The 25,631-nt window shown below is 41.5% G+C and overlaps 2 protein-coding genes across 5 annotated transcripts in view; both read left to right on the forward strand.

The window, feature by feature from the left end:
- Nucleotides 1-1,570, forward strand: part of ZUP1 (zinc finger containing ubiquitin peptidase 1) — a 13,296-nt gene extending 11,726 nt beyond the window's left edge. For both annotated transcript variants that reach the window (XR_015707962.1, XM_087773347.1), the window contains one exon: nucleotides 149-1,570. Coding sequence is in view for 1 of the 2 variants with exons in the window: in XM_087773347.1 (XP_087629473.1) it covers nucleotides 149-195 (47 nt within the window). In the remaining variant the exon portion in view is untranslated. The remainder of the gene's footprint in view (nucleotides 1-148) is intronic.
- Nucleotides 1-24,942, forward strand: part of LOC104008682 (amine sulfotransferase) — a 26,709-nt gene extending 1,767 nt beyond the window's left edge. Inside the window, exons 2-9 of one of the 3 annotated variants that reach the window (XM_087773354.1) lie at nucleotides 2,563-2,797; nucleotides 3,244-3,352; nucleotides 15,488-15,657; nucleotides 18,122-18,330; nucleotides 20,039-20,165; nucleotides 20,757-20,851; nucleotides 21,757-21,937; nucleotides 22,721-24,942. In XM_087773354.1, coding sequence (XP_087629480.1) covers nucleotides 3,339-3,352; nucleotides 15,488-15,657; nucleotides 18,122-18,330; nucleotides 20,039-20,165; nucleotides 20,757-20,851; nucleotides 21,757-21,937; nucleotides 22,721-22,845 — 921 coding nt within the window. In that variant the 5' untranslated portion in view covers nucleotides 2,563-2,797; nucleotides 3,244-3,338 and the 3' untranslated portion in view covers nucleotides 22,846-24,942. Of the gene's footprint in view, nucleotides 1-2,562; nucleotides 2,798-3,243; nucleotides 3,353-12,682; nucleotides 12,861-15,487; nucleotides 15,658-18,121; nucleotides 18,331-20,038; nucleotides 20,166-20,756; nucleotides 20,852-21,756; nucleotides 21,938-22,720 lie in introns of those variants that run through there. The other 2 variants (XM_087773355.1, XM_009460582.2) reach the window with 2 other exon arrangements.
- Nucleotides 24,943-25,631: the final 689 nt, after the last annotated feature.

Here is a 25,631-nt window from a genome sequence, read left to right on the forward strand (position 1 = left end):
TTGCAAATAGTTGCCTCAGAGAAACAACAGGATCTTGTTTGGGTCTATTCGCAAGACCCTGAATATTTGGTTAATCGCTTGGGTGAAGGAACTGACGGTGTGTTCCTGAAATTCCAAGAAGGGCTTTGATCTGCTTTTCTCTTCCTAGGCAGCAGGGCAACGGAAGGAGTAGCACGCTTTTGTAATCAGAAGTAAATCACAGAGACCTGTCGTTGCTGGGGGTCCTAGCCGCTCATGTTCAGCTGCAAACTGTGTTTTCTGAAAAAAAGCAGTGAAGGAGTGTCTGCAAACCTACATGAGACAGCACAAACTGATTACTGAAAGGCCTGAGTCTGCTATATGTCGAGTGCTGAAGCAATTTATTCTCTACATGGAGTAAACTCTCTCTCAGAAAAGCTTCAGTTGATTATTGTGAAAATTGCCACTTGGGTTCGTCAGGCACTGTAACTGTTTTACCATGGTTTTGAAAATGTGTTCATTTCTCTTTGGGAATAATGTCAAAACTCTGTAAATTCCAAATTTCGGGGGCAAAATATTGCATTCTTTTTTGCTGATTTATATTCAATTTATCTTATATACGACTTGTCCAAATACTTTTTATATACTATAATATTGAGAACTTATAGAGACTTTAATGTGAATGTTATTTTGAAGCAAAAAAATCAAGTCATCTAATTCTAGTATGCTAGTAATATTCTAGTAATTCTAGTATTTAATTCTAATTCGCATTGCTTTATAGATAGTCATTTTTTAGATAAAATGTTCCTAATTGAAGGTTCCAGTGAAAAATGTGGATTTTGGTGACCCCTAGGTTTTTCTTGCAGAAATAATTTTAACACATTCTAATTATTCTCTTGGGCTATATGGCAGCAAATTTCATTGCACCCTCCAGCCCTGAAAGCGATGATTTCCTCTGCGCAGACAAGAGCTCACCTGTACAGGGTGTTTTCTAGCATGTTATTTCAGTGCTGTGCCTCTCCTTTCTACAGGTGGCATGGGGACATCCCAGGGAGTTGTGCAGGAGCCATCTATAGACTGAAGTGATGAGTTTTAATTCCATCTCATGGTTATTTCATAATAGTTTTTATTTCACAGAGAACGTTCAGACAACATTGCATGGATTACACTCTGTTTTCCATGCAAGCACAGCAAATAAAGGGGTTTTATGGTGTTTTTTTTTTTTTTTTTTTAATAGCAGTCAGATTCTAGAGATGAAGACTTTAGAGAAGGGCATTACTATGAGGAACCACTGACATTTGAGTCCTAATTATAAAAACAGTATTATTCATACCATATATAGTGCTAAGCAGCAAGTGCTGAGAGGGCTTATATCCCAGTTGGGAAGCATTTATGTCCTAAAAGCTGCCAAGCGTCATACATCGGTGTTTCATTATTCTGTAGTGTCAGCACAAAGCCAGCATTCATTTCTGCCTATTCTAGCATCTTGGGTGATAAATTCATCCTCATGGAGAATTTATGTCTGTTTCTAAATCGCAACTAATTAATGTTTTGAGGTGATATATCTTCCCTGAGTTTAAAAATAAATAAATAAATGTGTTATTGCAGACTATCTGTGTCTATAGAAAATTTAAGGATAGGTTAGTCTTTATTCATTCTTTCAAAAGCATAATCGGGTTAGACAAATCAAATCTGGAGGATTTCCTGAAGAGAGAAAAGATAAGGGTTTATCCACTGACACTTAAGCAAAGCAGTTGTTATTGTGTAAAAAAGTGTTTCTCCTAAATAAGTAGGAGAGGAAATAGCACAAAGCTTTTGCTTGAGGAAGGAACAAAACATTGGTATAAGACTACTCCCTCATCAAGTTTCCCGCTTTTTATGCAGCACATCCATTACTGACAATGAATCCTGGAAATGTGATATTTTACTTATTAAAATACTTTTTTAAGTTGAATAAAAAACCTCTTTATATGCCTCAGTAAAAAATCCAAAAGTAAAGAAAAAAACCACCACCTAAACCTCCTTCAATTCCTTCTCTCTAATCTTTATTTCCAGAACTCTTCTTTTCCCTCTGACTTTTCCTTTCCCTGTCCCCATGATTTTTCAAATAAAAGCAATGTTATATGGGTGAGGTTTATGACAGCAGTTCCCTGTTACTCTCCTACCTGGCTTATGAAACTCACCACGAGTTCACAGTAGTTCATACCTTAATAGATTATTTCTGTTTCTTTTTTCTCCTCTACTTGTTATGGCAATCTCATTGTTAGATCAGGGTGAAGGTTAGCGTACGCACAGGAACGACTTTTTCTTTCTCATGAATAAAGTATTGAGCAATAAGCAGCAATAAGCTACTTTCACAACCAGGTGTGCCAAAAGCACATAAGCCGCTGAGATGCACATAATAAAGCGTTGATAGCGGTACAGTGAAAACTATTGCCTCAGATCAAGTGACGTTATTGAAGTGATGTAGGAAAACTAGACAAATCTGCACAAAGCTTCGTAGCAGAAGTTGTAACCTACACATAGGTGTCATCATGAAACTTAGGTAAGACTAATCCTGCTTGTCTTGACTCCGGTCCCTTTTTTTCTTTATGCAACTTTCAGGTACTGCCTGGAAATTCCAAGAAGACAATAAAGGCTGGTCAGTTTGACAACATGCTGTTGGTTCTGTTAAAAAAACTTTCTCCATATGTCTACGTATCAGCATTCTTTTGGTTTCTTTCTTTACCTGCTTTTCTTCTGATCGCAGGAGCAGGGTGACTGACACCATGGCATTTTCTCCATTTTACCTCTCCATCTGCATGCTCATTCCTCTCTCTTGAGATCACACGAGTATCTTGTACGTTGTTGGTTTCAACTGTGGACAGCGTAGCTGGGTGTATGCATTTGTCGTGCCTGTGGTGTGATAGAAGGAAGAATGTCCCACAGTTTACATTTTTATTAACATTTGCTGTTGACATTTCATTTATCAATTCATTATAAAAAGCATTATGAATTTATACTGAAGTAATGCCTAAAAGCCCAAATACCTAGGCAAAGTCCAGAATGCTAACAAGTGCATACACAGAAGATTAATGCATTTACAATCAAAAAATAAGACAACGAACAACAGATGGACATAGCCATGTCCCAGAGAAATAGGAAATAAGGAGACAGAATTAGTTGGGGTGATAGATAATGATCACAGCAATGACTGTCCATCCACTGGCAAGTGGTGTAGAGGTATCATAGCACAGGGTTGTCTGAAGAAGGGATTTAAAGAAAAAAAATGATCTTGTTTTGTAGGTATTTAGAAGGAATTTGTCCTAGCTGTGATGAAGAATATCATAGGAGAGTGACAGAAGATGACATGAACATCACTTAAAGGTCCTTCGTGCTGAATGAGAGAAAAGAGGTAGGAGTAAATGAAGTGTCTAAGTCTTGAAAGTTCAGGCAAACTTCCTTCTTCCTTCTGAAAAAGTGGGACTTGGACAGGCAAAGGGTATTTGCTTCACAAGTTTAAGGGAAAAGAAGACAAATACGTTGATCATGTCTTTGCAGACCCATAGAAGACGTTTATATCAACTGATACATTAATTGATGGCCTCTACATCAATGGACTCTTTGGAATTTGTGCCTCCCTGCTCTTTTTCAGTGGTGACTGTTACTTATGAGAACAAAAATTGGAAGGTCACACTTTCAGATGACTAACAAACAATCAGTTTTGGAGCTGCTTTTACAAGAAGTAACCAGAAAACACAGAGTGTCTACTTGTTGTGCCTTACTCTCAGTGTCTATTTATACTCATTCTTTTTCATCAAACATGCATGAGCAGCTTCATTTGCTAATTTCTTGTTTGAATTTTGTCAAAGGCAAAGATTGCAGATTACTCTTGTACCTTGTTATTATAATATGATGTCTAATGTATAATACGATACATAGATAAAAAGGTCTTATCCTTTCTGTTGACTGCATGGAGTCACAGAGAGACTGAGATAGCCTATCACATGGCTTCCAGCCAGCCACGCACCACCTCTTGTAGCCCAGCAAAAACACATGGGAAATAATTGTACAAACTGCCAGGATAGCTGATTAGCATAGTTTGCCATCTCGTTTTGCTAGCAGTGGTGGGAAGCTCTTGGTTTGACCATTTAAAGGGCTGGTATGCACACAAGGATGAATTTGGCATTCTCTTCATTTTCCAGGACAAGAACAAGGTAAGAACAGTCACAATGCTTACCTCAAAGGTGAACAGCAATAAGCACTCAAAGAACAACGAATATTTTTTAAAAAGAATTTTTCTGAGATGCTTTCTGGTAAAGCCCAACACTAAATGTAAAGGAACCTGCTTCCTCGAATTACCCTGTGATTAAAATGTGGACATCTGTAGCTGCCTTCCCCCACGCCACTCCTGGAAGAGCATATCCCCTTGGCAGAGAGTAATCCCTCTGGACCCCCTGAGCCACTGGAAAAATATAAATATTGTTGGTCCCAGCCAGGTTCATACCCCAGCTAAAAGCAGAAACAGCCGTAACACTGCCAGAGGCCTTCCCGTTGGCTCGCTTAGGCCAACGCAATCCTATGCAACAGCATAGCCAGATGCATAGGCTTCTTCATTGCTTACCTGTGTTCGGTATGCACTTTTAAACTTCTGTTTTGCTGGTAATCGCAGCTGTGGTGAATCTTTTGCTGATACATAGGACCTCCAAGTACATTACTAGCTTGTTGAAAAGAGACTGCTGCTGATAGGAGCACTTTGTTATGGAACTGGGACAAAGTGACCTGAAATTGGAATGATTTCATTGTCTTGCCAAATATAACTATTTTGATAAGGCCTAATATGTGTCTGTAGATGGTAAAGGGAGTTACTGTGTAGGTTGAATGGCATGCTGCAGCAGCCCCTTCATGGAAGGAGGAAGGACCAGTCATTGAGCTCCCATCTCTCCCACCATGGAGAACAGCACTGGCGAGAGGGATGAAGCTGGTCACAGCTTGTTGTGATTTGCTCTACTTATATACACTACATCTTGCTAGCAAAGGCTCCTAGTGCCTGTGCCTCTGCCCTCCAGAGTCATGTCGGTGCTATAAAGCAACTCTTGTTGCAAGAGCCCGGCCTCTGGCATGTGATGGCAGCTTCCCAGGAGATGGGAGAGAGGAGGGCCGGGACGTAACAGCAGCTGCCATCCTAAAGCACATGGACTCCTCTCACAAGGCCACAACAAGGGGTAGTGTCGTGGTTTAACCCCAGCTGGCAACTAAGCATCACACAGCTGCTCGCTCACTCCCCCACGGTGGGATGGGGGAGGAAATCAGAAGAGTAAAAATGAGAAAACTCGTGGGTTGTGATAAAGACGGTTTAATAGGTAAAGCAGAAGCTCTGCGCACAAGCAAAGCAAAGCAAGGAATTCATTCACTACTTCCCATCGGCAGGCAGGTGTTCAGCCATCCCCAGGAAAGCAGGGCTCCATGACGCGTAATGGTTACTTGGGAAGACAAACGCCATCACTCCAAGCGTCCCCCCCCTTCCTTCTTCTTCCCCCAGTTTATATGCTGAGCATGGCGCCATACGGTATGGCATAGCCCTCTGGTCAGTCTGGGTCAGCTGTCCTGGCTGTGCCCCCTCCCAGCTTCTTGTGCACCGGGCAGAGCATGGGAAGCTGAAAAGTCCTTGACTGGTGTAAGCACTACTCGGCAAGAACCAAAACATCAGTGTGTTATCAACATTATTCTCATACTAAATGCAAACCACAGCACTATACCAGCTACTAGGAAGAAAATTAACTCTATCCCAGCTGAAACCAGGACAGGTAGCTGAGCTTTCCACAAAAGGCAAAGATTGCTTTATTTTCCCTCTTCCTCCATGAAGATTTTATAAATAGCGTTGTTCCAGTTTTACATGTTCTGTTACCAGCACATCAGTTTCTGCTAGGAAGAAGTCAGAGGTGTTACGGAAAAATGAATTATGATGTCCTCTGTTGAGTTTTGAATTCAACTTATTCCTAAAGAACTAGCGTGTTTTTCAATCTTTTACAAGGGCTCAACCTTTGGGTCAGCACTGGGAGGAACATAATGTAATAGTAGTATCCTCTAGATACAGTCCTTCATCTGCCTTGGCTCTCTCAAGGGCTACGCTGAGCTCTGACCATATAAGCACACCAGCTCGTCCACGGCAGTCCACAATATTTTTCAGGCTCCTTTAAATCAAATAGCATTTCCAAATGCTTTAAAACAGAAGATATCGTATGTATCAGTGACCTGTTCCACGTACTCTGTACAGAGATACCTCTGCATACAGCGGAACTGAGGAGAAAGCTCAGTTCTTTTTGTCACTCTTGGCCTGTCATGGAGGCTGGCAATATAATGCTTGTCAGATGACAGACGAGGCCATGGCTGATCTGCAGTGCTGTCATAGTTTACCAAAATGCTTTCCAGCTGCACAGATGAATTCCAAGAGTTTATCACTTTTTTACCTTCAAATGTACACTTCGACTTAGATAACCTGAAACCAAAGACAGCTGTTAAAAGATATGTTTATGAGGTACTATTACACCTAAATAAAAAAATACGATCATAAAATACCCTTCAGGGGCCTTTATTTTCTTTCAAGAGACTATGTGGGCTCAGAATATTTTGAGTTTAATATTTTCTGAAGAAATGGAGGCATGGAAATAAGGGCTAGGAATCTATGGCAGGGCTTTATTTTAAATAACATGGACTATCACCTCATTTGTTTGCTATGCACTTACTTTACCATTTAGCTCCAGGAAAGGAAAGAGCAGAGAGGTAAGAGAAAATGTTATTTCTGCAACTTGTTTAGAGATAATGCATTATCAGCCCTTGTCCTTAACCTATGCTCCCAGCATAAACTTCTCTGCCTCCATGTGAATGGTGGATTTAGGAGCTTTTGAAGCCTTGTTTCTTCCCTTTCCCTTCTCCACCTCCAGAGCCTGCCAACAGAAAAAAGAAAACAAAAAGCAAAACCAAATGGACAAATGAAAGTTTCAGCTCAAGGCACTGTTCTTTTGGATGTGGTCTGATAAAGAAACAGTTTTTGCCAGAGGGTTTACTTGTGTATCTGTATACTATAAATCACAGTGCGTTCACACCTGCAGCTCATATAGCTATGTAAATGTAGAAAGCCATCTACACTTTGGGTGCGTCATGCCTACAGTTTTGCACTGAGAAGAAGGGAGGGTTGTGGGGTGACAGACATGGTGAGCAATGATCTCACATCCTCCTTCTTGTGGAAATGTTAAAAGTGCAGGGAGAAGTCCACATCTAAATCCCACAGAAATTTTTTCTGCAAATGTCACTACCTGGTTCTTGATTTGGTACTGTTACTCTTCTTTGTTTTTTTCCAAAAACTTTGAAAAACCCAGATTTTGTGCAAATCAGATCAGTAGCTCTTACTTACTCAAGAGTTTCATACATTTTAATCTCTTGTACACTATGTTGTGTGAGCAAATTAAAAGTAGATACAATATTTTAAGTGCAGTGTTATTCATTGTCTTCCCCTTGTTAATTTCCTTGTGGGTAAGGAAGAGAATATTTGAAATTGTATCTATGGCTGCATCAGCCTCAGATCCATTATATGATCCCTCCATGAACTAGGCAGTATTGGTGAGGGAAGATATTCGTCAAAGGATATGAATCATCTGTAACAGAAGAATAATTAAGTAAGTTATAATTGATAAAAATAATTGCATGATAGTGACACAATAAACAAAGAAGCAAACAAGTAAGGATTTTTGTCACCTTTCCAATCTCTTTCCTTGCTGTCCCCAGAAGCAGGGCTATGGAGTGAATTCTACTCTCTGCAGTCTGCCATTTTCTTTTCTGTGCACTTTTCAGGCAATAATTTTCCTCACAGGGACACAAGTTCATATCATGTTTTCACTACAGCTATTATTCTCATTTACCTTTCACCTCAAACTTACAGTACAATGTAGGCAATGAGCTGCAACTTTAACTGCGCTGTTTGCTACATGATAACACAGGACAAATCATATTCTAGGTGGGATCACAGTGTGCAAGACTTATCAGTGAAAAACATGCAGAGTCTAGTCCTCATTCGTAGATGTTCAGCAGTTTTCAATGGGGTAATATTCTCCATTCCTCTATGGACAGCTAGTGGCCACAAGGTTACAGCTCTGGTTTTTGTGTGTTATGTCATCTATAATATAGTTTGTGGCATCCTAGCTTAACTTCCACAGAAAAAAGCCTGTGTCCCTTGCAGTGGTTTAACAAACTGGAGAATCTGTAGAATTTTGAGAAAAAAAATTTGAAGACTTTAAAGACCAAAATCAGCATTAGCCCATCACCTCACTTGGACAAGAATAGTCTCAAAGTAGACAGACTAAGCAAATAAAGATTTTTCCATTAATTGGTTCTAATCCAGAGACGTCAAGAGTTCTGCTTTCCAACATACAGCTTTTGGCACTTCTTAACCTTATTCAAAGTGGCACTGAGAGGTAAAGTGTCAATGTGCCGTGATAAACCTCGTCTTGAATGGAGTATAATGGCATATTTAATAGTATTCTCCTCCAGCCCCCGTCTACTTCTTCCGTTGCAGGATCTGAGAGATGTTGTGTTGAAAATCTATAGCTCTGACAAAAAAAATCTGAATAAGAGATGAACCAGAGACTGTGGTGGGGACAGGTTACATCTGAAGATACAAAAATCAGGCTAAAGGGAGAAAAGCAGAGCTGTAAAAGACAAGTACTTGTAAATACCTTGAATACAAGAAAGTGTAACAGGGTTAAGCAAACAACATTACAACAGAGTAAGCCAACAACACTTTAAATAGTTCCTGAGAAGGTGGAGGCTTGTGGAGAAGATACAGAAATTTTAGAGAGGAACAGCCAAGACAGAAGTAACAAGATATCTCGTTGATAAATTTTGCTATGCATACAGAAAACTGTGTAGATGGTGTAATGCTTTTCAGCTGCTGGTCATGGAAAGCAATTGGAAGGATTTGAGGTCTTTACTCCAACTGAGAGAAAAGAAAATCATGTTCTTCAGTCCCGGCCTTTTCAAGTTTGTTTGTTTGTTTGTTTGTTTTCCTGTTAAAACATGTGCACACACACGCAAATGTGAATTAAATGCATGGCTAACTGTGTGACCACAGGCATATTATACTGTAAGGCAGGAAATGCAAGGAGATGGCTCCACAGTGTTGTGTGAAATGGAGAGTTCAATGCTCAGCTCTAGCCAAAGTAAGTGGCTAAACTTTGTTAAAAGAGAGAGTTTTAGGCCTAACTCAAAGGTGATCTTGTTGCCATATCATTGATTTTATCATGTTTCTTAGGCCAGACATATTTTACAACATTTAATGCTTATAATTTTTAACATTCCTCTCCGTTTCCTCTTACTCTAGTGGGTTTTAATATTGTAAATTATTGAAAAAAAATCATTATAGTTTTTAAAAAGCTGTTTTCCAGTTGGCGGTTGCTTTCATGGGCACGATGTTCTCAGATTGTCCATGAAAAATTTAACACACTCTTGTAAATCATTCATCTTTCAGTTTCGTTATGACTTTGATTTCCCAGTAAAAGCAGAACCTGTGAAAAATGGGTTATAATGCAGCATCCCATCCCAAGATTCCCAGCCTTTCAATACTTAAAGGGGGCTTATAAGAAAGATGGAGACAGACTTTTTAGTAGGGCCAATAGCGATAGGACAAGGGGTAATGGTTTTAAACTAAAAGAGGGCAGATTCAGACCGGATATAAGGAAGAAATTTTTCACAATGAGGGTAGTGAAACACTGGAACGGGTTGCCCAGAGAGGTGGCAGATGCCCCATCCTTGGAAACCTTCAAGGCCAGGCTGGATGGGGCTCTGAGCAACCTGATCTAGTTGTAGATGTCCCTGCCAGTTGCAGGGAGGATGGACTAGATGGACTTTAAAGGTCCCTTCCTTCCCAAAGCATTCTATGATTCTATGATTCATCCCATTCCCTATGAGCTTAACTTTGTAAAATGACTTTGTATCTAAAGAAAGACTGAAAAATATTAGGGTTGATTGAACACTTTTTTTTTTAGCTGGACTAGCTTGTTTTCGAGGCTTTTTTGATCCATTTGAAACCAGCATGGAAATTCATATTTACTTACATACCCACTGGAGCGTATGAGTCAAGGAGCGAGCACTCGCAGCTAGCTTGCAGCTAAGTCACTGAAATTTATGTTAACTACTTTGCTTTCCCAGAAGAAAAGTAACAGATAAATGCAAGTTAAAATGTGCAAATAACACACATAATTATAGAAAATTCAGAATTTGTTTCACCAAATGGTAAACCTATTTGGTTCACCATTCTATATCCTTTGCTGAGGAAAATTAGCCCAATCCCCTTTGTGACTGCCTACACACTTTGCCCTGGCAACATCTCCTTTTCACGTACCACTCATGTTATGTGAAAGCATGTGATTCCCACTGTGCAGCATATACATTTAGGGTTGTTTGGCTTTGCCACTGTTCCTATAACTCTTTCCAAAATTTCTCAGGCCTCACTTTCACCCTGTTCATTTTTCTGCAGTGTAAAATGCACCAAACTCTTCCCTCTCTCTAGCTAGAAAACTCTGGGGACAAAACAGAAACTAATGGCTCTCAGAGAGAAAACTGTCTCTGAAAACATGTACCCTCAACAGCACTTGTTTAAGCATCTCTGCTGGAATCCTGCTCTGGTGCATTAGTGGGGATGATGATACACAAAAAAACCCTGTTCGAACACCTCATCTTCCAAAGATAAATCCATTTCATGCTGTTTTAGAATTGTTGTGGCAACCTAAAATCCCCCTGCCACTTTGCTGAACCTGGGAACTTGGATACAAGACACACAGGTAAAACACATTCAGTTGTGAATTACAGGAGTGAAAGAAAGAGGGAGACAAGTATGCCGGTGACAGAAATCCCGTAGAAGAGAGCAGACACAGTATTCCTGAGAAATGGCTACATTTAGCCTTCCACACTGACTGTGGCCCTTAGGTAATGCTAACTTCTGAGAAGCTTCTCTAGTAACTCAGGCATCATGTATCTTTGGCATGGATTTTGTGCAAGAAGAGTCAATACTAGATGTTATTGCTATGTAATAGTACCTGAGGCATGTTTAAAGCAAAGGAATGCTTTGCAAACCTTTTATTTTTTTTTCCTCAGTTGGTGGGCAATAATCTGTTCCTATGCAGATTCCTAAAATGAGTGTTGAAGTGGTCCAATTTAGTTTGCCCTTTTTTGCTATGATACGTTGAATGTATTTTGCAGTAACTTATATGAAACTTATTGTGGGATTCAATGTGCCTAATTTAGGCATTTGCTTTACATTTTAATTTTACAGTATAGGTGGGCAGGAGACCTGTCTATTGACTGTATAGGGAGCTTCAGAGCTACACCAGTTTGCTGTCACTGTGAAAGAACTGATTAGTATGTACAGAAATGCATTGACGCAAAGTACCAGAGGAAACAACCAGAGAAGGACATAAGATGTTAATAGCACCTAGGACATTGGTTTTGTTTAAATTATACAATAAACCGTACATTTCCTTTCCCAGTTTCCTACTGAACTTTGTGGAACTACACCTACAATATGTTAGGTATTTGGATCCCAAGGTTAATTATTCATATTGCAATGGACTATTTATCCTGGAAAATATAATATACATGAAACCTGTGTTCAATTAACTGCAGACAGACTGTAGTTCAATGTTAGTGACAAACAGGGACAAATCCTAACTTTAGCATGCTGATGTTCTACAATATCCTTAGGATTCATATACTTTCCCCATTCACTGTCTGTCCAACGGCCAAATGGCTTTACATGCTATTTCTTTTCACTGGAAAATATCACTTCTTGCCCTAACTCACACCTTGTTGGCTCTCCAGCTAGCTCACAAAGCTGATGTGGGACCATAGCTATTACTCTTTGGATTCTTCAGAATGATGTGCCAGGAGCTGGAACATCTGGTGGAGCACCTCCCCATCTGGTTTTGGGATCAAGAGATGTTGTCTTCCATTATTATTAAACACTTTTAGAATAGAAATTGCAGTTACAAAATACTAGAAACACGCCTGATTGGAGCAGAAAGCAAAGCAGAACAGGGTTAATCTTTCACGATAAGTGTTTCCTCTGTGGTGAAAAAAACTCCGCCCTACTCCTCTTTCTGGCTCATTCACATGCTGACCAACCTGACTGATCGGTTGTGCAAGTTTGGGGACCACCTGGGGAATTGATCCAGGTTAAAAAGTAATCCTATACAAAACACAACACAGAACTGGGGAACAAAGTGTTCGTCTTTGTGATGTTGGTGGAGTGCAGGTTTCAGTGAGAATTGTCTCAGGCATTGTTTTATTTCAGTTATAAAATACCTCACAGGAAGACTTAACACGAGCACATACATGTGTTAAGTTACACATAACCCAAGTAGCTCATTCCAGGCTCATGGCTGGGACCAGGTTGGACCGGTCTGATCAACCACTTTGGTGGAGTAGTGGATTCAGGTTATTCTTTGTGACTACTGTCACATGTAGCTTGGAGATAAAAAACAATTTGGGCAAAAGTTCAGTGAAAGCTGAGAAAAAAATCCAAAATGTAGCAAAAAGCAAAAGATTTTATTCACTTCTGCTCCTCTCCAACCTTCCTCGATAATGCTATTGATAAAAAAAGGAGGAACAGAAATCAAAATGAGCATTGAAATAATTTAAAAAATCTTTCTGGACTGCTTTCACTTTTTCGTGAGTTATATTAGTTCTCTGATCCCTGTCTGTGTTAAAGATAAGCAAATATTGAAAGCAAGCCAACCAGCACGGTGCTCATGGGTTCACATCTCAGTTAAAAAGGAAACGCGCAGCTCACACATCTCTAGAATTACTCGCGTTCACTGAGCTGGGAAGTAGTAGCATACGTCTCCGTGGGCACCGAACGGAGAGCAGAGGAGGTAAGTATGCCTGAAATTATTAGAACGGTAGATCTGTGAGTTAAATGATGCTCTATTACCCTCTCAGTAAAATAATAACAATTGTACGTAGACCTCTTTTGCAGGTGGTTTTGGCATGTACTGCCAGAAAGATTTGCAGAAGACTAGGGGCTAGAGCTGGTCCGTGCTTGAGTGGAGGACGGCTGTCTGCAGCAGGGTTATCTCAGTGCTGATGGGGAAACCGGAGTCTCACATGGGCTTTTCTCTATCACTCAACAAAGAAATTGGAGTCATAGCTGTGAGATAATTAACTAAGCAGAGTAAAAGTGTGTGGTCACTGTGGATTTAGGAGACTGACTGGCAGACAGTTTTGTGTCTGCATTTGGAGACAGGTTTTTGAGATGCGTTTTTGAGATGCATAGCTGGCTGGTACAGGCACATCTGAATGTTTATTTTTTCTCCCATCATATACACTAGATCATGAAGACCCTTTCCAGGAAACGGGGCAAGGCTTTTCTTCCAGGGTATACTTTTTCATGATATAGTCATACATCTGTAAGAAACAAGCAGTGCAATAACCTTTGTCCAAAAGTGATATAAAGACTCATGTTTTTGACAGAATGAGATCAAGGTTTCTGTATACTGTGTGTTGAATGTGTCCCCTTTTTGTTTCCCACAAATTTCTTGTTCTTTCTCCTGTATCAGTAATGTTTTTCACTCATTCTCCATATCTTTGCATTCTTAGGACAGCTTACCCAGCTTTGTTATCACAACTTGAATTTAAAAGTGTACCCATCCCTTGGTTTCAAAGCGTGGGTTTTTCTCCATTTACAGCTCCAATTCATTGGGGGTTGTTTCAATCAGTGAAGCTCAGGCTTCGCCATGAGGCTGAAACACCTCACAGGCTTTGCTGCCGGCGGTGCCTGTCGCCGTGAGGTGGGGCTGGCAGCCCCTCAGCACATGCAGCGGCGGCTCCCCTCGCTGCCCTGGCCGTGGCCCACGCCACCATCACGGGTGGAGGGCGGGCAGCACAAGCACCGGGGTCAGTACTCCCGGGAAGGAGACATCCAGCCGCATTTCTTTGCCCGTGGATCTTTGGCAGAGTGGGCAGCAGGCGTCTCCAGTTGTGGCAGTGGCTGCTGCGTCCCTTCCCCTGCCCTGCCAACCAGCCTGAGCAGCCACGCCGCCAGATATCCCCAGGTGCTTTCTGAGGCACCCGGGCGGGAGGGCACGTCCTTGACTGCGCGGGTTGAAGGGCAGTGCTCCCGCCAAAGGCAGGGGTGCTGGCATGGCGCAGCGGGGTGACACGGGGCCGGGCAGGGAGCCAGCGCGGGGCCAGGGGAGTTCACAGGCCAGGAAGGCAAAGGGGAAGCAGAGCATGAACTGGAGAGAACCTAATGATAACAGGTGGGATGGGCGGCCTCATTTCCAAGGACTGCCTCTTGTGGTGAATTTGGATTGCTTGGCCGGTATGTCTTGCGCAACGGGCTGATTTGACAAACTTGGGCAAGGGTGATATCTCGACAGTGGAGCAACGGTGATATCCTGACGGTGAAGGAATGGCAAATGCAGGAGTCCAAAAGGGCATGGGAGTGGTCACATTGCAAGGGGAAGGTAGGGGACAGAAACCCAGATAAAATTCCAGATAGGAAAGTCTCTCCTTCCAAATATATTTTAACCCACATCAGAGAATGCTTGTGATATCCAAGTCTGGAAGTGAACTTGCTTATGTCATTTCTGCAAAGGCTTGTACATTGTCCAATGGTATTAAATATATAAATGGTTCATCTACAGAGCAGGGAGGAAGAGACTGGGATGTTAAACTCACTGAAATCCATGGATGTATCGTTCAGCTCAAAGACTGCAGAAGAGACATAGACCAAAACCTTCAAACCTAGATGCTCCATTTGGCTCTGGCTCAGCTACAAGAGTCAGTCTGTCCCTTCAGTCTCTCTGTTACTTTTCCCGTATCTCGCCAAGTGTTTGCTCTTCCCTGGTCACCACAACAATGATGATCAGTGTCTTTTTCTGGCAAATATACGGCAATGGTGTTAATGAGACACAAGACAACACTCTCATAAAACCAGTAGGCGTGTTTAAGAAGATAACACACGTTCATGATTAGCCATCCTAGTATGCAGAAATTATGCTGACTATGGCAGAAACATTAGTAATGAGACAGAGAATAAGTAGGAGGCAGAAATTTTAATAAGACATTCTGAACACAGTTTCAGTCACAGAGTTCAGAATGAGAGCTTAGTAGTTAAGCTAGCTCTGTTCAAGGGCTACTGACATCCCAAAGAAAACTCTACAGTCACTCAGATCCTAGAGGAATCTTGACAAATGATTTTTACATGGGTTGCCTTCAGTTACATTACTTTTTACATGCACGTAGCATACACTTGTATATGAGTAAAGGGTATTGCTATACACCTTTCTTTTTTTCTTTTTTATTAGAAATGTATCCTGGGTGATGTTCTTGTGAAAATCTGAAAGCTAAATTTCAGTCTATTGTTTCCAGAATTTTGCTGAAATGCATTTTGCTAAAATTTGCCAGCACTGGATTCTTTGTTTGAATTACTCATTTGTTTGTTTCTGTGAGATGACAACCAAAGAAAAAGATATAACTTTATATTTTCTTTTTGCAGGTTATTCACTTACAAAGACAATAGATTAACAATGGAACCATCAAAAGACTATGTATTCAACTACAAAGGGTTTTATTTTGCTTTGAATACATCACCTGAGTATGTAGCTTCCCTGGAGGATTTTGAAATCAAAGATAGTGACGTATTTCTAGCTACTTACCCAAAATCAGGTAAGAATGGAATTGTTTCTAAAGGGGGGAAAAATCTGCCTTTATCCAGCCATCTAACTGCAGAAGTACTTGGGGCTGTTAGCTTTGCTTTTAGACCTGAATCATCTCTGAGTATATGCAGTGTAGCATTAAGTACAAACCCTGCATAGCCATGGCCTGAACAGCCAGACACAAGGTTCCTGCTCGTGTCCAGCTGAACTGGTCTACCTCATTCTTGGACTCAATCTTGTAGGTATACTCAGAGCAAGCTACACACAATCCAAACTGACCTCCTGTGCCTCACAAAACACATACATAGTTTTGGCAGGGCTGAGTGCATGAGTGTTGTTAATGATTGTGGGATATCTGGAATGATTTGTGGGCTCACATGGAAGGTGGTTTGGGGGTTGCTGCATCCAAGTTACAACCAAGCAGGTGATCAGAGCAAATGTGAGTGAATGATATATATACCTCCTTTCAAGAATAATTAAGTGCTATTTACCTATATAGCAATACAGGACACTAGTGTGATGAATTTTGCCTTCCTATTTCTGAAGCAAATGCAACTGAGCAACCACCTGGCTTCACTGTCGTCTTACATGAAATCTAAAGCCTTGACATGCCAAGACCTGTATGTTTCCATACAGGTTCACTTTATGCTCTAAAACTGTCCGACTCATTTTTCAAGACTGCATTTCTTTACTGATTAGTAATTAATGACTCGATCATGCATTAAGCAGTGATTTATGACTAAAGCCTTGACATCTCTGGTACCAATCTGTGCTTGTACTTTCAAGGCCTCTGCTACCCTCTTCTAGAAGTTTGTGCTCTTGGGAACCTCTGCCATTTTCCTTTGGTTTTCTTTAGCAGCCTTCAAGATACAGCCTTCGGATAACATAACCAGTGTTATGTTAGCATTTGTCCTTTTCTTAGGGTCACTGAACATCTTGCTGGAATTCAGTATTCCCTCAGGTATTCAGCGAAATACCTGAGGCAGAAAGACATTCTTGAGCGAAGCCCTGAAGGAGAGGCAGGGAGCACCAGGTGTGGTTGTGGTGAAGGTAGATGTGATACAAAAAGCCTGTGGAGGGATTGTGGGTGACAGAGTGAGGGGACGGGGACCCCAGGTGATGCTAGCTCATCATCAGGCAGCACCAGGGCGAGCTGTTCAGGTAAGGCAGAGAGGGAGGATGAGAAGGCAGTATTTAAGGGGTAAAGACATTACACTGCTGACATGAGCACATCTTTGGAAGTAGGAGTTTTGTGTTGCAAAGCAATGGGCTACCCTGGAACGGGAAGGACTTGGAAGATGATTTTGAGTTATGAATTGCACAGAATGTCATCTCTCTCTCATTTACACCTCTTCCTTTATCCTGCCCCACCATCCTCTTTCTTCCTCATCAATCTAAGGTACCCTCCAATCCTTCTGTTGAATTTCTACCACTGTGCAGAAAAATTCTCCAGGTTGATTATGCCAAGCTGTGCAACACAGTCAACACAGCTGTGAAATCACTGGGTGTTGTTCCTCTGAATCCTAGGGCTATTTCTTTTTCTTGCCCAGTGACTTTAAACCTACAACATGCATACAGTCTAATCTCCAGAACCAAGAGCTTCCTTCCCAGATGAGGTCTTAACAACTAGTCTTCAGTTTCAGATGCCTTCCTTTCTCTGTGCTTGTTCAGGGTAACCTACAGCAATAATTCAATGGTTTTCTCCATTGATTTGAATTCTCTCAAGTGTCCATCTTTACTGGCCTATGGTATAAAAGGGGAAAGGAACCAGTGCTAGCATAGTGCTGAGAAGGCCGGAGGACCTGGAGCTAAACAATTCTGCTCATTGCCCAAGTGGGCTAATCATTCAGAATTTGCCTCCCACGATTACCAGCTGACACATGAACATACTGGCATGGCAGTCCGACACCTTCATGGTCCCACTTTTTTAGATCATCCTTGCCAGCAGCTGTGACCCAGGAGCCAGACCTTCCCCAAGGAACTTTAGAGAGCCTGTTGCCACAAGCATTTGCTTTGTGGAGGTCATTTGTGCTTTACAAACATGGTGTTATCAGCTGTTTGTTTCATGACATCTTGCAACACTTTGCAGGAGTTCTGGAAGCAAAGGTCTTTTCCAGATCCACTCAGTATGAGATATTTTCAGGTGCATGGCCCACAGAGATGCAGCAATTCCTGTTGCTACAAGAGGGTGAGGACAGACATAATTTGTGTGGAAGTTGAGTATACCGGGTGAAGGAACTGAAGGTGTAGTTACTGGCCATAGCTTTTCTGCAGGGACAAAACAAAAATATGCTTCCCTTCTGCACTCAACAGTCACCAAGACAATGCTTGCTTTCTTCAGTATGTGAGGCTGTGTTTATAGTCACAAAGTGAAAATCATTATAGCTGTGCAGAGGCTCTGTTTATGACAATATGCTATCTTTAATTAAAAAAAAAAATCAAGCAAGATTCAAATAAAAAGATTTCCTTCTCAGGAACTGTGTGGACTCAGAACATTTTGAGCTTAATAATTCATGAAGGCCACCGCAATGGAAGAGAAAATATGGAGACCATGGAAAGAATCCCATGGCTGGAATACAATATACAAAATAAGGATTATGCAGCTCTTCCTTTGCCTCGTGTTTTTGCCACCCACCTGCCTTACTATTTAGTTCCAAGAGACCTGAGAAACAAAAGAGGACGTGTAAGTGATGTTATTTTTACAATTTCCTTAAAACCAGTCATGCCAATTTGCCTCAGTGAATTGGTCCAAATCCTATCTTTTTCCTCTTTCAGTTCCCCATGTCTCAGTATAAATATGACCTGCTTTGTCTATGTGGGGAGATCAGGGACCTTCTCCTTAGAAACAGGTGTAACCGGGCTACTACACTAAGGCTCACTGATGGAACATGGACATACGGGCAAGTCTGAAGATGTATATGGGATGTATACTTCTAACAGCACACCAAGAATTGCCTTAGCCGCCTTACAGAAAACTTACTTTGCTCCCTGGCAAAGGATCTCATACTTCTGCTAGTCTTTCTTATAGTGGTCCCAATAACTTCTGCCCCTTCCATCCTCATTTCTGATGTAGGGCTTCCCATGGCTGACTGAGCAGAGAGGTGTGGCAAAGCTCTGCCCACAGGGGCTATGGAGGCAAGCTCTTAGTCCTGCTGTTACCTTCTTCACAGATACAGGTGTAATGGGAAACTGCAATGTGCTCACCATTTTCTTCACGGTAGCAGTGAAGTTTGGAAGAGAAAGCTCACATGCAGAAGATCTGAAATCCAAATGATGCCCAACAAGGACTGAGAAAATTGCCCCAAAATCACACAGAGCATGCATGTCAGAAAATTTGGAAATTGTTGTGACTTCAGAAAAACATTGCTTGTGGGGGGAAGTCTTTTCCACCTCTGCTTGGATATGTCACTCAGGCTGTTTGTATTTTGTATCAAACCATAGAAAAACTTTTTTTTGTGATTTCAGGTCAGAACTTTTGAACTAGGCGTTTATTGAGTTTTCCTGCAATGTGTTTAGGAATCCTTATTTTATATACCTTGGAAATAATGGTTTTGGTTTTGCTAAAGATAATCAGATACATTTTCAATTAAGCAGGAGTCAAAAGTAGTCATTTTATCCCGTTCGAAAGGCAGTCTGAGAGCATGATTTTTCTGTCTCTCCCTGCAAGCATTTGTAACCTCGTAAGGGTGACATGCCAGGCTCTGTTTTCTCTCCCTAATTAGACACTAAGTGTTAAGGAGCAGAAACTTAGCAGAAGCTGGCACATGCTGCCAGTCAAGAGGCAGAAGGCTGCCCACCTCACTGGTGGTGTCTGGTCCGTGTCTGAGGCAGCAGCTTTCATGTGGTCAGGAGTCAGCAGGAGCCAAAACAACCCTTGCCCGTAACAGCTCCTTTTAAGATGCCAGGGCTCTCTCTTACCTGTCATTCAAAATCTGCCTGTGTGCTTGCCTTTGGCACCAGCACCACAGGCCAGGAGTTTAGGTCACAGAGTAAGGATGCCGTCAACACTACCAAAGCTGGGATTTACAAGAAACTCTTCTTCATTTCATTGTGACTGTACACAGAAATGTGAAGCTGAATCAACCTAATGATTTTCTAGTGTTGTTATTGCAGCCTGACTGCCTTGCACAAGTGAACAGTATCACTGAAGCCTGTAACACTGATCCTGTGGAGAGAGTTAGCCGCAGGCACTGAATGACTGCAACTACAAAAATACCACCACCTATAAACAAATTGACAGCACTATGTCATCCAGAATTTACCTAATGTGATTGTCACCTTCAAACCGTTTTCACACATTTTTAGTGGGACCTGTATGGAAAAATGCATTGATGGTCAGGGTAATGGAGTCCTTTAATATCTCCGAGACTAGTCGTCTTATTGTTTTGCAGGTTATTTATGTTACCAGGAACCCTAAGGATGTTGTGGTTTCTTACTACCACTTCTCCAAATTCATATCCACACTAGAGGAAATACCAGATTTTAACCTTTTTATGGAGAGATTTTTAGCTGGCAAAGGTAAGATACCATTTTTACTAAGGAGCCCAAATCCTATTCCATGACCTCAGATTGAATGGAGAACAATTATGTCAATAAATATCAATTACCAGAATCCTCAGCTATGCTGTAACCTGAATCCAAAGCTGCAGAGGCTGTCTGAGTTTGACACTATTTTCTGATGAAAGCTGGTCCAAAGGGAGTAGCATATTCGTGGCTTTGCTGCTCCACAACAACATGCAAGCTGCTTATTTTATCTGAATTGGATGCTAATTCAGAATATAACCGTTATGACTGAAAATCTCTTAAGACTTTCTGCACTTGGTTAGTGGAGCTGAACCCATAGGAATAGACACTGTACAGCAAAGATAGAGAAGTAGTTTTTTGCTTCTGTCAGTATTAGTTCAGATTTCTAGAAACAAAAGAGGAGTTGCCACATTAGCTCAGAGAATTGTCACAAAGACTGTGAGCGTGCATCCCTCAAATTATCAAAAAATATTATTTATAAAAACCCTTTCAAAGACCTAAATGACTGATAATTTTACTGTTTTACTGCTAGCTGTTAATAGCATTTCTCTTTATTTTTTTGTTTTAATAATTTCCCTTGCTAAGTACTTGCCAGTTCGTGGCTGGATCATGTTGCAGGCTGGTACAGTCACGCAGAGGATTTCAATATACTCTTCCTTACCTATGAAGAAATGAAAAAGGTGAGGTCAATTAGTATCACTGTATTCAAGATATTTTTTTCCTATTTTAAGTGCATTTTCAGACAGCTCTTTATAATTACACTTCTATTGGAAAGTGCTTAATCCGTTGTGGAGCAGATTCAAATTGAGACTTCTGAGAGGATGAAGTCATTTGTCTCATTGGTTCAAGGTCTTATCAACTACTAGACAATTATTAGGTAAAACATTTTCCGATATGACAAGTTATCTTCACTGCCACCCCAAAAAACCCTTTCTGAAATAGTACAGAGCAAGACTTTCGCAAGTATCTTCAACAGGAATGTTATGCTCATAAGGACAGTTCCACTAAAGGAAAGAAGTGCTTAGGAGGCAGGCTTTAAAGTACTTGAGGAGCTCTTGAATTGCCGACCAGAGGTTTCCTGGTCGGTGGCTGCCCACACCTTTGTGCGACTTCTCATTTCTGCAAAGTGGCTGCCCTTCTCCTCATGGGCAAGCCCCAGAGCGCCCCAGCCCACGTCACGTGCCACCGCACTGGCCCCTCACCCTTCGGAGCCTAGGATTGCTCATGTTGAGTCCCTTGCTAGGACAAGACGACTGACAAAACCCCCACGGGTTGAGTGCCTTCACCGTGACAGACGTGATTCCAGGGGTGACTTTGCTGGGGCATCTAACGTGAAATGCAGACTGGGTTTGCAGCGTGGGGAGCAGAACACAGAATTCCCCATCTCCAAGGGCACGTTGCTGCAGTGAGCAAGCTGCAGCATCACTGCTCTCCAATATTCAACTGATGCAAGCGAGACTACGGTCACATAAAAACCATGGTCAGTTTTGCACCCAAATGTATGTCCTTTATTATACTGAATTCCATTACTGTATGCATTTAGTTCTTTGCATCGTCAAGACTCTTCAAAGTAACATTATTGCAGGATCTCAGAAGGGCTGTGCTGAAGATCTGCGACTTCCTAGGCAAGAAGCTGAGCGAAGAGGACGTGGACAGCGTTGTGAGACAGGCTACGTTTGAGAACATGAGAAAAGATCCCAGGGCAAACTATGAGAACCTGCCAGATGACATGGTAGCGAAAGACAAGGGGAGTTTTCTACGAAAAGGTAAAGTAGAAGCAGTCCATTGCAACAACTATTTAATCCCACGCTTCTTGGTGTGAGACGAACCTAGGGCTTCTGGTCTCAGCTGGAATGCCCCATTTGCAGAGGGAGGGTTCAGGTTAGTGGCAAATTAAATTTATAAGAGCAGTTTTATTGCTGTGGCATCAGTGATTTTACCATGTTTTCCTGACAATAATAAAAAAGTAATGTTTCATTGATCGTAATGCAAGTTGTAACAGGCCTGTGAGATACAGGAAAGGATTTAAGGGTTGTACCGAGCCAGGGCTAAGACAATACTTTTTTTTTCTTTTTGCTGTTTCTTACTTTTCAAGGCAAGAGTCACCTTAGTTGTGTGAGCATAGACCTTCTTGACCAACTACCCTCTGAGTCCATACATGGCATCCCTGGGCTCCTGGGCATTGCTAAGATGTCCTAATGCTCAGTGTAAGAGGAAACCTGCAAGGATTAAAGAGGTGCACTGAGAGAAAAATGGCAGGCGTTGCTTTTAATAATTTCCTCTTTGATCCCAAAGGAATCAGTAAAACACCAAAAAAGTTGAATAACTTTATGAGGAGTCAGGGTTATAGGTCTACACTGTGCTTTATTCACAGCACCTAGACCTGGAAGCACATCCTCAAAAGAGCACACAGAGCCTCACTTGGCAGGCCAGCGAAGGGAGATGCTGAGGAAGCCAGGAATTGCTTCCCAAGACTAGCACTATTTGCAGTGGGCTTCAGAGAGGTGCATGTTCTGCTTCTCACCTCCCTTTACTGCCTCTTTCCTCAGGCACTATTGGAGACTGGAAAAACACCATGACAGTGGCACAGAGTGAAAGGTTTGATGAAGTTCTTAAAGAGAAAATTAAGACCCTGCCCATCAAATTCATCTGGGATATTAACGATGAAATGTAGGCTGGTTTTGAGTTTCATCATCCTTTGGTGTTTATACCGGACGGACATATTTGAAGTTCTGGAAGAAGAAAGTACATCCATTTTCAGCTATGTTATAGAAATAATAACAATGACAACTTGGTCACAAAACGAGAGTTGTCCGAGGAAGCTATTCAATTCCACCAATTGTCTGTTTGTAATTTTACAAGGTATTTTAATTAACTTTCTCAGTAAACTGACTTCTTCATGCTTGCTTTTACTTTCATTGGCTTTAATAATACCAGAGTTGTAGACAATCAAGTGAGGATAGATTGGCGTTGCTAAAAACTTTCTGAAAAATGTTTCACTTCTGCATTTTGTGAAGCTTCTTTTGGTAGAACCTTCAATGTCCAGACTGGAAGTAAGACTGAACAGCTGTGGTATGGTTATGCTTTGATATGTTCGAGTCCCTCTTTCCTTGGTAAACACTGATACTCAACCGTTTGCTATTAAAGTAACCTTATGTCGCATTCTCTGGTGTTGCCTGTTGACTGAAACTCGTCATTGCATTGTCTGTTATGGTTCTTGAGGTCATGTCTGACAATTTGCTACTTGAAATATTGAGAAAAAAACGCAAGCCACAGTCATAGCAGATTTTAAGTGAATGTCCACTCTATCATACCTGACGATCTGCTAGAGCTACCGATGTAAAAAACTACCAGCTATCTATGACTACACCCTTCCTCATACATTCATTGACTCACTATCATGGTTTAATCTGTCCATGATTCAACTCCACGCCCAAGGGCTTCCCCTGAGAAGATAAGTACAGAGACATATCTCAAGATTTTTTTTCTATCAATAACTCAAAAAATATTTGCAAATTCAGCAACTCCACTCCTGACATGCATCTGGTCTATTATATATTCACCTTTGTAGACAGTAATGCCTTTTACGTTGCTTACAAAGGGAAGTCCAACTCCTGTATATTTTTCAACTCTATCCATTGAAACTACTCACAAACTAGAGCTGTAGTTCCTCCCCTCCCCATGTACGCACTGTTAAGTCTCTGATACATCTCCAGCATTTTTTTCCCCTCCAACAGCCTTCCGTCCCTTTCAGCACAGCCTCAATCAGGAGGGCAGAAGGAAAGGACATGATCGGAAGAGGAAACATTTTGTTCCTACTTTTTTTCAGACACCAACTGCACTTCCCTGGCGGGGAAGGCAAATTTTGGACCCTCATTCCTGCTTCCCGCTAGGATGTCTACATGATCAAACTACGGTGACTGTTTTTGGTTGCCATTGAATCAATGTCCTAGCAAGCAGTCACAACAGGATATAGCTTCTAATTTCAAAAACATTTCAAATAATCATTTTGATTTGACAAAGAACATCTAACCTTGGCTTTCCCATAAAATGTTTGAAAAATGTAAGAAATCCTTCCAGTTCACATACTGGCTTTTTTGTTTGTTTACATCTATCAGTGGTCCCAAGGGGCCAGCTCTTTCTTCTCGTTTTCAATCCACCCATTTTAGCCTTCTGATACATTGTGCCTGCTTTTTTCCTGGACAGAATTACTTCAGGCACAGCATGCTGTTAGCTGCTATTAGGCAAAGGTGGCCTCATATAATTAGCCTGCAAGAAGAATATTTCCATGTCCATCAACAGTACAGCCAGACCATCTTTCCTTCTGGCACTTTGCATCCCCAACAGCAAGAAAGTAAGTTACAAAAACCCCCTTAGGTGACTTACGTAACCACTGCATCCCCTGACCTCCGAGTCTGAACTTCCCACAAGGGGACCAGTGACCTTTTCCACCTGTACATATTTACCCTGGCCACAGAAAAGGTAACACTAGTTCAAAGTCAGAAGCCTAACGCAGGCCTTTTGCTGAATTTGCCCTAAGTACAAACAGAACTCCCGATTACAAGCAGGACCTTGACCTTTCCTCTTTTGCCAATGAGAGGAAGTCCCAGCAGAGCAGTAAAAGCCACGAGCCTGACACTACACTGCACGCCACAGCCCAACGCTATCACCGCACTCTATCAGGTGCGGATCTCATAAGCATACAGCGCAGAAAGTAAAATCGAGTTCATGGCAATGAATGCAATTACGTCAAAGAACTGAACCTGAAAAGCCTCTTCCCTCTCCTTCCTACTCCGAGCCAAGTTGCAAGGCACTGAAGGGCAAATAAAAATAAAAAATAAAGAAAAAAAAAGGTATTATTTCAGTCCCTGTCAGATTCTGCAACGCGAGAGAGCGCACCCACACAACAGCTCTTTCTCTCAGGATCTAGGGTATCAGCATCTTGGATCCAGTCTACTGTCTCACCCAACAAACTTTGAATTTATTTCAGCAACCACACAGTTTAAAAACTGGAGGTAGCCTGATGGTTATAAGTCTCCTAGGAGAAAGACTGAAGTTCATTCTCCCCACAGGAATTGTACTTCAAGCTCCTCATTTTTGGCCAAAATACACTGACCACTGACCTATTAAAAAAGAAAAAAAAAGAAAGGGGGGGGGAGGGGAAAAGAGTATACCACCCTTAGGTTTTATTTGCTTTAAAGTAGATCACAGTTCAATCATAATTTGGATGCAAGATCCTAGGCTTTGCAACAAGCCCGAGATTGTACTCCTGCAGCATCCTCTGAATTTTACTAGAGCTCAGACACCAACTATTCAAGAAGTTCAGCATGACCAAAACTAAATTAGCTCTGGTCATAGTGCATTGTTGCAACTCATAATAATCTCCCGACATGCGTTACAATGTAAGCTTTGGACTTAGAGAGTCAAAAGCAAGATACAAGCAAGGTTGTCAGCACCATG

This window comes from Nipponia nippon, unplaced genomic scaffold (assembly GCF_047370975.1).
Source record: "Nipponia nippon isolate SJK-2023a ecotype South Korea unplaced genomic scaffold, ASM4737097v1 scaffold_4, whole genome shotgun sequence".
Classification (NCBI taxonomy): domain Eukaryota; kingdom Metazoa; phylum Chordata; class Aves; order Pelecaniformes; family Threskiornithidae; genus Nipponia; species Nipponia nippon.